This window comes from Arachis stenosperma, chromosome 10, assembly GCF_014773155.1.
Source record: "Arachis stenosperma cultivar V10309 chromosome 10, arast.V10309.gnm1.PFL2, whole genome shotgun sequence".
NCBI classification, from domain to species: Eukaryota; Viridiplantae; Streptophyta; class Magnoliopsida; order Fabales; family Fabaceae; genus Arachis; species Arachis stenosperma.
The window spans coordinates 73,168,532-73,179,211 of record NC_080386.1 but is presented as its reverse complement, the minus strand read 5'-3'; the positions used below and the strand labels follow the sequence as shown (position 1 = coordinate 73,179,211).

Sequence of the window (10,680 nt, the reverse complement as noted above, 5' to 3'; positions counted from 1 at the left end):
TAGTATATAAATGATAATAATAAATGCTGATAAGGATGAAATTTTGAAACACCATCTAGAGAGTGCGCCAGAGTACTGTACTCTCTTCCCTTTTCTTCGTTGTTGTTTTGTTTATTTATTTGAATTGGCCTAACAAAAATGAAATGACTCAGTCCTCTTATCTTCTTGTTATCTTCTTGTGGTACGTGTGAGAAAGATAATACGCTAGTGTTAAACTTTTCTTCAACTCTGTACTCCCCACGTACTCTCCCAAATTTTATCTATTACGATTGGACTTCTCTGTTCACAAGGGTTTGATTATACCTAATTTTTCCAATATTCCAAGTAAGATTTTACTGCTAGCTCTATCTCTATCTTTTCTTTTCCAATATCTTTTCTTTTCTATCTTTATCCCATCTTTTCTTTTCCAATATCTTTTCTTTTCTATCTTTATCCTATCTTTTCTTTTTTTATAGCTTATTTGTTGATCGTTGACAACCTTAGCACTCAATACTTAAATTTTTTAATTTGTATCGTTATGGCAACCTCAAGCCACCATCTGTCAACAATTCCTCCTTCTTAATCTAAAGCAGCCACTTGCGATAAACCTGTTGTCAAGAATGGCACGAGTTTTGATCCTGAACCAGAGGCCTTAGAATCGAAGACATGGGAATCTCAGGTGCTACTCCCTTTAACCATTGACGGTATAGATTCGGCTTTTGTTGGTCCTATTATTTCTCTTGAAGTGGCAAATAAGATAAAAAATATTTTTTCTGGTCATCCTCAAAGAAGACCCGTCGCTTTTCAAGACTCCATTCCCATTGGATACTTCGATTCCAACAACAGGCTATTCAGAAATCTCCCAAAGACCAACATTGGAGGTTACCACGCTTGGTTAAGTAGGGTTGTAACTGAGAAGACGACCTTGTGAAAAGAGATTGGGATATATGACCTAATTCAGCTTAGTAAAATCACCTACACTGTTAATTCAGGATTAATGGGAGGTGCATTGTACTTTTGGGATGAGACTTCTCATACATTTCACACCCCCTATGGTATGATTACTCCTACTCTTCTGGATGTAGCTGCAATAACTAGCCTATCTCCCTTGGGAGAAGAAATTTTAACCACTACCCGGTCAACCACAGGCGCTAAGTATGCCATTGACATTTCTTCCACTACTTACCAGAGTTTCATTCTTAATAACAGAGGTCGAGATGGAGAACCTGTTTCTGATAATGAGCACATAGCCTTCCTTCTCTATTGGTTGAGTGGCGTTGTTTTCTGTGCCAGAAATATTCAAGTTGAAATCGCCTATGTCCTATTAGCCGTTATGTTAGCTGAAGGCAAAAGGCTATGTTTGGCCAAATTGTTCCTGACTCGACTATATCTCACTCTAGATTGGATCACAGCCCATATGAGGGAAAAGAAAAGAATCACTATTGCTGATGGTCCCGTTTGGTTTTTTCAATTGTGGTTATCCGCTATTTTTGAATCCGAGCTACAACCGCGTTCAACCCAAAAAAGTCTTACGGATTCTGCGATTGCCGGACAACGTTTGCTCAATTTAGTCTTTCCTGATAGGTTGATGCCTTCACATGATAAGATGAAACACTTCTTCCGCGCTTTTTATTACTTGCCAGAGAAAGACCAAACGTCAATTTGACTCCTTTTGCTAATTGTCAAACTGGTCCGGAATGGTTGACGCAATCTCTTACCCCAGCTGGGGTTACACAAAAAGAAAGCATCATTATTTGGTCACAATTCTTAACTCCTCAATTACTTTTTGCTGGATTCCCGGGTGAGAATGACCTAAGAACAGCGGTCTATATGCCAAATGCAGTTTCACGACAATTTGGGTTAGCTCAGGCCATTTCGTCTCCATATCATTTTCAAGAAGCACAACCCTCGCATGTCAAAACTATTTCATTAGAAGACCTGCTGCGTATTCAGAAAGATAATGCTGTACGGAGAAATAAATTCCACCTATTCCCTTTGAAGCCTTGTCTAGACCACCTATTCATTCTTTTCTTGGTGGAAAAACTATTACTCCTCTATTGAAGTTGCTTTCAGTACTTGCTGTCAAAGGATGACCACCGTTCTTGTAATGCAACAAGTGAGAAGAGCGAAAAAGGGTAATTGCTACTAAACTATTTGCTCATTCCATTATTATTATTACTATTAGTTAAGGTAATTTCCTCTATTAGTAACATGTCCTCTCTGTGTTGTTACTATCCATTTTCTTCATATACAATGCCTTCTAATGCTATCACAATGGCACCTGTTTTAATTATTATTATTATTATTTATTATTATTATTATTATTATTATTATTATTATATATATATATATATATATATATATATATATATATACAGAGAACACAACTACCCCACTTGCTGCAAATCCTCTTTTGAGAAAGTCTTCTAGTAAGCTTATAGAAAAAAAGAAATACAATTTTAATAGCTCAAACCGTCGGGTAAAAAGAAGACTTGAACCAATTGAAGTTTCAGTATCTTCAAGTAGTAATGATAAGAATGACACATCAAATACATCCAATGACAATCTTGATGGACTGGTAATTTCTCAACACAATGAAAGGGACAACGAGAACATCTCGTCAAGTGATGAATCAGTCAGTAAATTCTCTTCGGAAGAAGATGTCAATGCTCTTAGCCCCAGTGACCGGCTTGCTTCTCAGGTATTCTTATACATTTTCACATTGAAATAACATCATCTTAAAGAACTTACATGGTGATGGTATACTCATGCTGAGTCCCCTTTTATTACCTTTGTCCTCATTTTACTTTTTGATTTAGGTCACTGTGACTCCTACCATTTCTTTGATCGTGCCTAATACTGAAAATATGATGGCTGTCATATCTAATAAACCTATGCCCAAAACCAATGCAAATAAGGTATGGCATGTCATTTAACCTGATGGTTGGTATCTCCTCCTTGTATCTTCCTTTGTTTTGTGTTAACGTTTGCTTTTGTATTTTTGTCCAGCTTCAAGCTTCTGAACTCCCCCCAAGTGAGCGGTCAGAAAAACAAATACCCATCACTTCCATCCATGCTCAGACCCCTAATGTGGTGAATGATTTATTGGCTGATTTAGAAAGTCTAAATGAAGCATATGCATGTAGCATGGATACACAGAAGGCCATAGTTGAATCTTGTTCCACCATTCAAAGTCACTCTTCAACAGAGCAGCCCCATACTACTCATCCCACAACCAAGATTGTTGACACTTCCATCTTGCTTCCATTAAGCCAATAACTCAGTGTCATTCTATCCAAACCTGTTTTGACACTTGCTACGGATCCGCAGTTTAAGGCTCAGCTTTCTGATATTCTTCAAACTTTTTCAACTACACCACATCCTGAGACTACTGATCCTTTGTTGGCTCACTTGCGGATGGTCTATGAGGATCTTTATGCCAAATTTCCAGATTCTCAGGCAGCCATCTCATCGTGTCAACAATTAACTGAATCTCTTTCTAAGTTGAAACAAGACACCTCCTCTTTTGAGACTATCAAAGTTACCCTGGCTGTCCATATTACAAAAGCTAAAGATCAGGGTTATGAGCTATCTGAGGAGATTCGAGACTTAGAACAACAGCTGGCTGTCAAGAGAGGAGCAAAAAGTAGGCTGGACGCTGCTTTGATAAAGAATGAGGCCCAATTTGCCAAAGCAAGTAGCATGCTTGACAGTAGCAATGCAGCTCTACAGTCACTTGAAGAGAAGATGCTCTTCGCACAGGAAGCTGCCAAAGAAGCCAGAAACTTTCAAACCGCTCTCCAAGCTGAAGTTATTCGCTTGAAGGAGATCTTTGAATCCTAGTCTTACATTTCTTGTGTGAACCTTTGTGATTTTAATATGTGTCTGCAATCTTTACTCTTTGAACCTTCAGAATTTTGTTTATTATTCGCTTTTGAATGCACTCTATCCTTATTTTGTAGATTGGACACTTGCTATTTTTTTTATAAAAATAAATGCCTACTAGTAATAGACTTAACAGAATTTCTAAGTCTATAAAATTTTTACATTATTAGTTGAACTGTCAGTGGGGTCTATTCTTTTGTATGAAATAGTCTTGACTCTCAATAGTTAATATCTCCACACTAACATTCTCAATGGTTAATATCTCCACACTAACATAAATATCTCCACACTAACATTCCAATAGTCTTGACTCCAAGTGCTAATAGACTTAACAGAATTTCTAAGTCAATTAGGCTCTTGTATTTATGAAGTGCATACCCAAATGTCAATGAGAGATTATTTTTGTCCAAGATTTTAAACCTGATGCTTTGGACACATATTTGTCTCATAATCTTAATGCTTTACACTGTCAGTAGAACTTGCAATTCAAAGAAATCACAAGGACATGTTAGCTTTTACAAACTGAATTGAAAATATTAATTAGCTCTTTACTTTTTCCTTTGACACTTCAACTGGATATTTTTGTGTCTTTAAGCATGTGGAATGTTTATCTCATGTATGCCTGGCCTATATACTTTTAAATATTTTCCATTTATTGAAGGAATTCTTCTTCCTGATCCGATTTCAATAATCTTATAGGCATTTCCAGGGTAAACCTTGTCAACTACATAAGGTCCTTCCCAAGTTGGAGACCACTTACCATAAGTTTTTGACTTTCTTTCTATAGGCAAGATTGTTTTCCACACTAAATTTCCAACTGCAAATGTCTTTGCTTTAACACGGCGGTTGTATGATTTTGACATAATCTCTTTTTGTTGAATCACCCGCTCTAAAACTCTTAACCTTTCGTCATCTAGTTCATTAAGCTCATCATGCAAAGAATCCCAATAATCTACTACTGGTATCTCATCTTGTCTAGCCACCCTTATACTTTGCAGATTAATATCAATTGACAACACTGCATCATGACCGTAAACTAACTTATACGGGGCGGTTCTAGTAGATCCTCTCGGAGAATTTCGGTAAGCCCAAAGAACTTGACTGAGAGTTTGGTGCCAATTTCTTGGCTGCCTTCCAATGTGTTTTTTAATTATTACAATCAGAATTTTATTCGCTGCCTCCACTTATCCATTGGCTTGGGTATAATATGGTGTAGAAGAAAGCATTTTTATATCCCTAGATTTGGCATATTCTATGACCTTTTTCCCAATAAACATGGTTCCTTGATCAGTGGTAATAGACTGAGGAATTCCAAACCTATGCACAATATGCTCCTCAATAAAATCTATTATTTCATTGTAAGTCACCTCCCTTAGAGGGATAGCCTCTACCCATTTAGAGAAATAATCAACACCAACCAAAATGAACTTATGACCTTTAGAAGACGGTAGGTGAATCTGTCCGATAAGATCTAGAGCCCAACCTCTAAATGGCCATGGCTTAATTATAACATGCAGTTCTGACACTGGAATATGTTGAAGGCTTCCATGTTTTTAGCATTCTTCACAGGACCTGGCATAGTTTATACAATCTCTTTGAATAGTTGGCCAATACAATCTTCTCCTATTTATCACCCATTTCATTTTTTTCCCTGATTGATGGGCACCACAAATTCCCTCATGCACTTCAGCAAGAGCCAAGTACGCTTCTTTTTCTCCCAAACATGTCAAGAGGTTTCCATCAACAGATTTCTTAAACAAGACATTACTTATTAGAACATAACTTTGAGCCTTATATTTAAGTTTTCTATCGACATTAAGACTTGGATTTTTTAAATATTCTACAATTGGTACTCTCCAATCTTCTGGGTCTAGTTTTTCTAATGAAAACACTTCTCTTTCTCTCAAAGGCATAAATATGTCCTTTATCCTTACCAATTTTTCTAGTGTTGAGGGCTTGATCTTAAACGTAAAAGTAAAGGAATTTTATTAATAAAAACTGGGAAAAAGCAAAGTACAAGTATTTGAGTTCAGAGGAATTACTTAGGATTCCCAATTTTACTTTGTGATGCCAAGGGGCTGAGAGCGTTTTGGGTTTCTAAGTGTTTTCCAAGAAGAACTGAACTGATTACAACGGATTCCTAAAGCTCTATTTATAGACCAGCCTAATCTCAATGGGCAGTTACTCTTTGTACACTACTTGCAAGAAATTTAAATTTTTTGTAGTTGTTTCCCGCACTTCTTGCTTAATGTTAATTTCAAAATTTAAATAAATAACTAACTATCAAATGATCTAACTTAATTTAAAATAGATATAAATATTATATATAGAAATATTACCAAACAACTAATTATTTATTTTTATAATTTTTTTATGAAAATAATATTTTATCTAACAATATAAAATAAACTTAATTACATAAATTTTAAATCCAAACAAACTGAAATTTTTTATCTAGTCAGGAATCCTTTGTTGGTTTGAGGTGAAGTGAGAAGAAAATTAGTATAATTGTAGAAAATCAAAGTAAAATAAAAAAAATAGTAAAATTCACTTAAAAATTTTTTTTTCCTTATAATAGAGAGAAATGAAGAAGAAGTTTATTGAATACACTTCTTTTTATCCAAACAATTAAAGAGAAATTAAAATTTTACTACACTTTTTTTTCATCTTTCCACGTACTTTTACAGTTTACTTCACTTATTTTTTTTTTTCTATTCAAACAAAGTCGAATTTTGTTATGTTTCTTGTTTGGGAAGAAAAATTTTAAATAATTCTTTTTAGATAGAGTAATATGATAAAATAATGAGAACATAGCATATAAATTCTTTTATTTTTAAAACTTGTTTTTCTTTTTTGTTAAACTGAAAATAAATGAATTGAAAATATTTAAATTATAAAATAAATAAAATAATTTTAAAAATCCTTAATTATAATTAACTATTTATTTGATTTTAAAAATCTTAGTTGGTCAGTTGGTTTTGTTATTCTTAATTCAACCATTTTCATTTTGAAAAAAAGAAAAAACATATCATATTCTCATCACTTAATCATAATTAATCATTCAAAAATAATTTTCATTCCATTGGTGCTAGTATCCATCAAGTCAAAATAGTGAAGATTGGAAGAGGGTTCCGGAAAGCATGAGATTGATCCGAGATGAAGACAAATTAAAAAGGAACGGCGAGGATTGAAGGCACATTCCGGAACTTTCATACTTGCTCTCAAACTCTCACGAGCCTTCTCCATTTTTCACTTCCTTGTCACAAACCCCCTCACTCTATATATTCACCACCCATCTCCGCTTCTCAATCAGTGTATTTATTATTGGGTCCATTACTCTTCTTCTTGTTCTCCAATATCCACGCGCAATGGCTATGGCTCAAGCAATGGCAGTGTCGTTGTCAACTACTACTTCTTCTTCTCCCCTGCTGTCCCAAAAAGCAGGGCACTCTGCTTCAACTTCTTCCATGGCCTTCTTTCCGCAGAGGAAACCATTGTCAAGGTTGGGAAGGGTGAGAGCTCAGGCTAATGACGACAACAAAGACAACTCTGTCGACGTTCATGTTACCAAAGGTAGTAGCAACGACCAAGGCACCGCGGTGGAAAGGAAGCCTCGCAGGCCTGTTATGGACATTTCACCATTCGGTAACTAAACTCAACAATTCTTGCGTAGCGTGCGTGTCTCAAATTTATCTGCAAATTAAAACTATAATGTTTATATTTTTTACACATGGCGTATGGCAAATTCGTTTTCGTACCAGAACGAATTGCGTTCCATACTTGTATGTAACTATGGATTAACCATTATAACGATTTTTGTTAATGAAAATTCACTGATCAATAATAAATGTATTTTTATTTGTAGGTCTGTTGGATCCATGGTCACCAATGAGGAGCATGCGGCAAATGCTGGACACAATGGACCGAATTTTCGAAGACACAATGTCAATGTCATTCCCCGGAAGAGCCGCGGGAGGAGCAGGCGAAATTCGAGCCCCGTGGGACATCAAAGATGAAGAGCATGAGATAAAGATGCGGTTCGACATGCCGGGACTATCGAAGGAAGATGTGAAGGTGTCTGTGGAGGATGACATGCTCGTTATCAAAGGTGGTCAAAAGATGGAAGAAGGTGGTGATGATTCTTGGTCTGCAAAGAGCTATAGTTCCTATGATACCCGTTTGATGCTCCCTGATAACTGCCAGAAGGACAAGGTCAAAGGGGAGTTGAAGAATGGTGTGCTTTACATTACAATTCCTAAGACTAAGGTTGAACGCAAGGTCATTGATGTTGATATTCAGTGACATTAAGAATTTAAGATATCAAAAATTTCATAAAGCTTTTGTACACTACTTCTTGTGGAAGCCTATGTGATATATATAAAGGTTACCGTTTGTTAATAATAATGTTATACGCGTTTAGGGTTTAGGTTAATCTCAAAATTACTATCATCATGTTTAATACGAAATTAGTGGTGCTAATTCTAAATTTTTAAATTTGATAATATTTAATTAATTAAAAATTTGAATTTAAAATTTACATTTTTTTTAGTTTGTTGTTAGTGTTGTTTAATATATATATTGTTCTCCTATATTTTTTTTTATTTAAAATATCAGATTTATTAAAAATTTTGAAGGGCATGCCAGAATTGAATAAAATAATAGCTTAATAAGCACAATTACCTAGCCTCTATTCTAATTTCAGAAACATACACATGAAATCAGTGAGCCCAACAACGGAATTACCTAACCTCCTATACAAATAGCATACTATATATATAGCCAATATATGAAACTAAGAAAATAAGAGTTCATTGGTAGATCGACCGTGCATTTGGAGCATCAAATTTATGATGAAGCACCAAGCAGATGCCAAAATTAAGGTTCTAGCCTAAACTCTCAAAGTCTAAATATGTCATTTAGTGAGCACAATACTGAATTAACCTAATCTCCATTCCGAGTTAAAAACAAATACAAAACCTAACATAACCGATCCGTGAAAATAAGATTAACATGAATCAAGAAAAGCTTCCAAAAGTGCAAAGAGAATGCTGAAATTTGAAAAACCAGTACTAACTATTTATTCTATATAAGGTCCTATGTCTATATCCCTTACATTCTTCCTTTCTTTTGTCCTTACAAACTTTACGAACCCCCCAAAAGAGAAAATAAAAGCAACAAAGATGGGAGAAGGGAAAGGAAAGATTTAAAACAGCCAAAAAGGAAAAAAAAAAAAAAAAAGACAAATATAAATTTTTCCTTATTCTATATTTGTATGGTACTCAATTTTCTTCAGGTATACAGTCCAATTTTGGCTTCCTATTATTATGAGCACCAACTGTTTGAAGATGAACCTCTGAGAGTATATCCTCTACAGAGATCTGTTTGGTCACTAACTGTTGAAGCTGCTGCTTTGTTATGACAACTTTGATCCTCTTTAAGCCATTATTGTTGTTATTATTGTTATTACCTTGCTCTTTGACTCCTTGAGATGGAAGCAAGTAGTATAATCTTCCTGGCTTCAACTCATAATCTGGGGAGAGTGATTCTGAGGATACCTTCGAGATACCAACACTTCCAAAAGCTTGAAAATTTGACAAGATTTCTTTGACATGGATTGGGGTCCTAAATTCTAGGACCTTCCCATCTGGTTTGGCTACCCTCACAACTTTATTACCATGATTTGATGATATACAAGATCCTGAAATGGGTCTACAAAGAGCAAGATAATTTCCCATTTTTGATACAAAAGTGTATGTGGTTTAAGAGAATATAGATGATGAAATTCAAGCCAAGGTTTGTTTGATATAGCTATAGAGATAACTGAATAGAATGATGAACAAAAAATGTGTGACAGATTGTGTGAGAGAGAAAGCAGGGGAAGGGAAAGAGAGTTTGAGAGGAAAATATATGTGTGAGTTTATGCGGGATTGAAGGAAAAGCAAAGTGAGATCATGAGATATATAGTGAAGTGGGGTTATGTTAAACATAAAAATAGAGGGGCTTGTTTCGTGTGGAGTGGAGTAGAAAGTTGCCTTTCTGTTGTGAGTAAAAAACTTATGAAATAGGGCAAGAAAAGAGTGAGTATATAGAAAAGGATTAAGAGCAATGCTATTTAACCAAGCATACACTAAAATTAATCACTAATAAATAAAATATATATTAAAATATAAAATAAACACTAAAATAAATTATATAATAATTAATTTTAATATGTAAATAATATTTTTATATACTAATAAAATTTTATCATTTTTTATTAATATTTAGTCAATAGTTTAAGAATTATATTTTAAATTTTAAATTTAATAGTATAAAAATAAAATATTAATCTAAAATTTTGACTAATATTAATAAAAAATATTAATTTGTTAATATTTAATTAATACTTTATTTTTATATTATTAAATTTTAAAATTTAAAATTTAAGATAACATTTAAAATTTAAAATATTTGATGAAAAATAATAAATTTTAATAATCGTACAACATTATTTTAAATACAAATATATGATAGATTTTGTGTTGGGATGGAAAATGAAATGTTTGTCAACACGCATGGGACATAGGTCGGTTAGTGGAAAGTGGCGCAATTGCATTGCTCATTTTGGCTACTATATTTTAAGGCCCCCTCCACCCTTTAATAATGGATGTAACTATATCCCTATACTTATGGCTGTCCCATAAATAGTGCATGCTATTGCTATGTATGAGAACTTCAAAGCTAAAATGGTACAAGTGGCATGATGTGTGGTAGGGTGGGCCTGCACCCATAGGCATTGCTTTTCGACTAAACTAACATGTCCCTAATATGGTGGAA

General features: G+C 34.3%; 3 protein-coding genes across 3 annotated transcripts; 1 reads left to right on the top strand and 2 right to left on the bottom strand.

Annotated features, from left to right (window-relative positions):
- Positions 1–4,454: 4,454 nt before the first annotated feature.
- On the bottom strand, positions 4,455–5,443 carry LOC130957228 (uncharacterized). The gene is made up of 3 exons (XM_057884098.1): positions 5,389–5,443; positions 5,124–5,299; positions 4,455–4,991 (listed from the first exon to the last, which is right to left on the bottom strand). The coding sequence occupies exons 1-3, from the start codon at positions 5,441–5,443 to the stop codon at positions 4,455–4,457; spliced, it is 768 nt and encodes a 255-aa protein (XP_057740081.1).
- Positions 5,444–7,159: 1,716 nt separating this feature from the next.
- LOC130956328 (small heat shock protein, chloroplastic) lies at positions 7,160–8,280 on the top strand. Its single transcript, XM_057883365.1, has 2 exons — positions 7,160–7,509; positions 7,730–8,280. Exons 1-2 carry the CDS (start codon positions 7,233–7,235, stop codon positions 8,164–8,166), a joined length of 714 nt encoding a protein of 237 aa, XP_057739348.1. The 5' UTR covers positions 7,160–7,232; the 3' UTR covers positions 8,167–8,280.
- Positions 8,281–8,553: 273 nt separating this feature from the next.
- Positions 8,554–9,888, bottom strand: LOC130956056 (uncharacterized). Its single transcript, XM_057883078.1, has one exon. It carries the CDS (start codon positions 9,597–9,599, stop codon positions 9,144–9,146), a length of 456 nt encoding a protein of 151 aa, XP_057739061.1. The 5' UTR covers positions 9,600–9,888; the 3' UTR covers positions 8,554–9,143.
- Between the last annotated feature and the right edge of the window lie 792 nt (positions 9,889–10,680).

Coding starts and splice junctions, on each gene's coding strand:
- LOC130957228 (XM_057884098.1), bottom strand. CDS start 5,443: ATGCCAGGTCCTGTGAAGAATGCTAAAAACATGGAAGCCTTCAACATA. Junction 5,300..5,388: donor AGCCTTCAACATATTCCAGT/GTCAGAACTGCA, acceptor CGTCTTCTAAAG/GTCATAAGTTCATTTTGGTT. Junction 4,992..5,123: donor CCATGTTTATTGGGAAAAAG/GTCATAGAATAT, acceptor ATTGGAAGGCAG/CCAAGAAATTGGCACCAAAC.
- LOC130956328 (XM_057883365.1), top strand. CDS start 7,233: ATGGCTATGGCTCAAGCAATGGCAGTGTCGTTGTCAACTACTACTTCT. Junction 7,510..7,729: donor TATGGACATTTCACCATTCG/GTAACTAAACTC, acceptor TTTTATTTGTAG/GTCTGTTGGATCCATGGTCA.
- LOC130956056 (XM_057883078.1), bottom strand. CDS start 9,599: ATGGGAAATTATCTTGCTCTTTGTAGACCCATTTCAGGATCTTGTATA.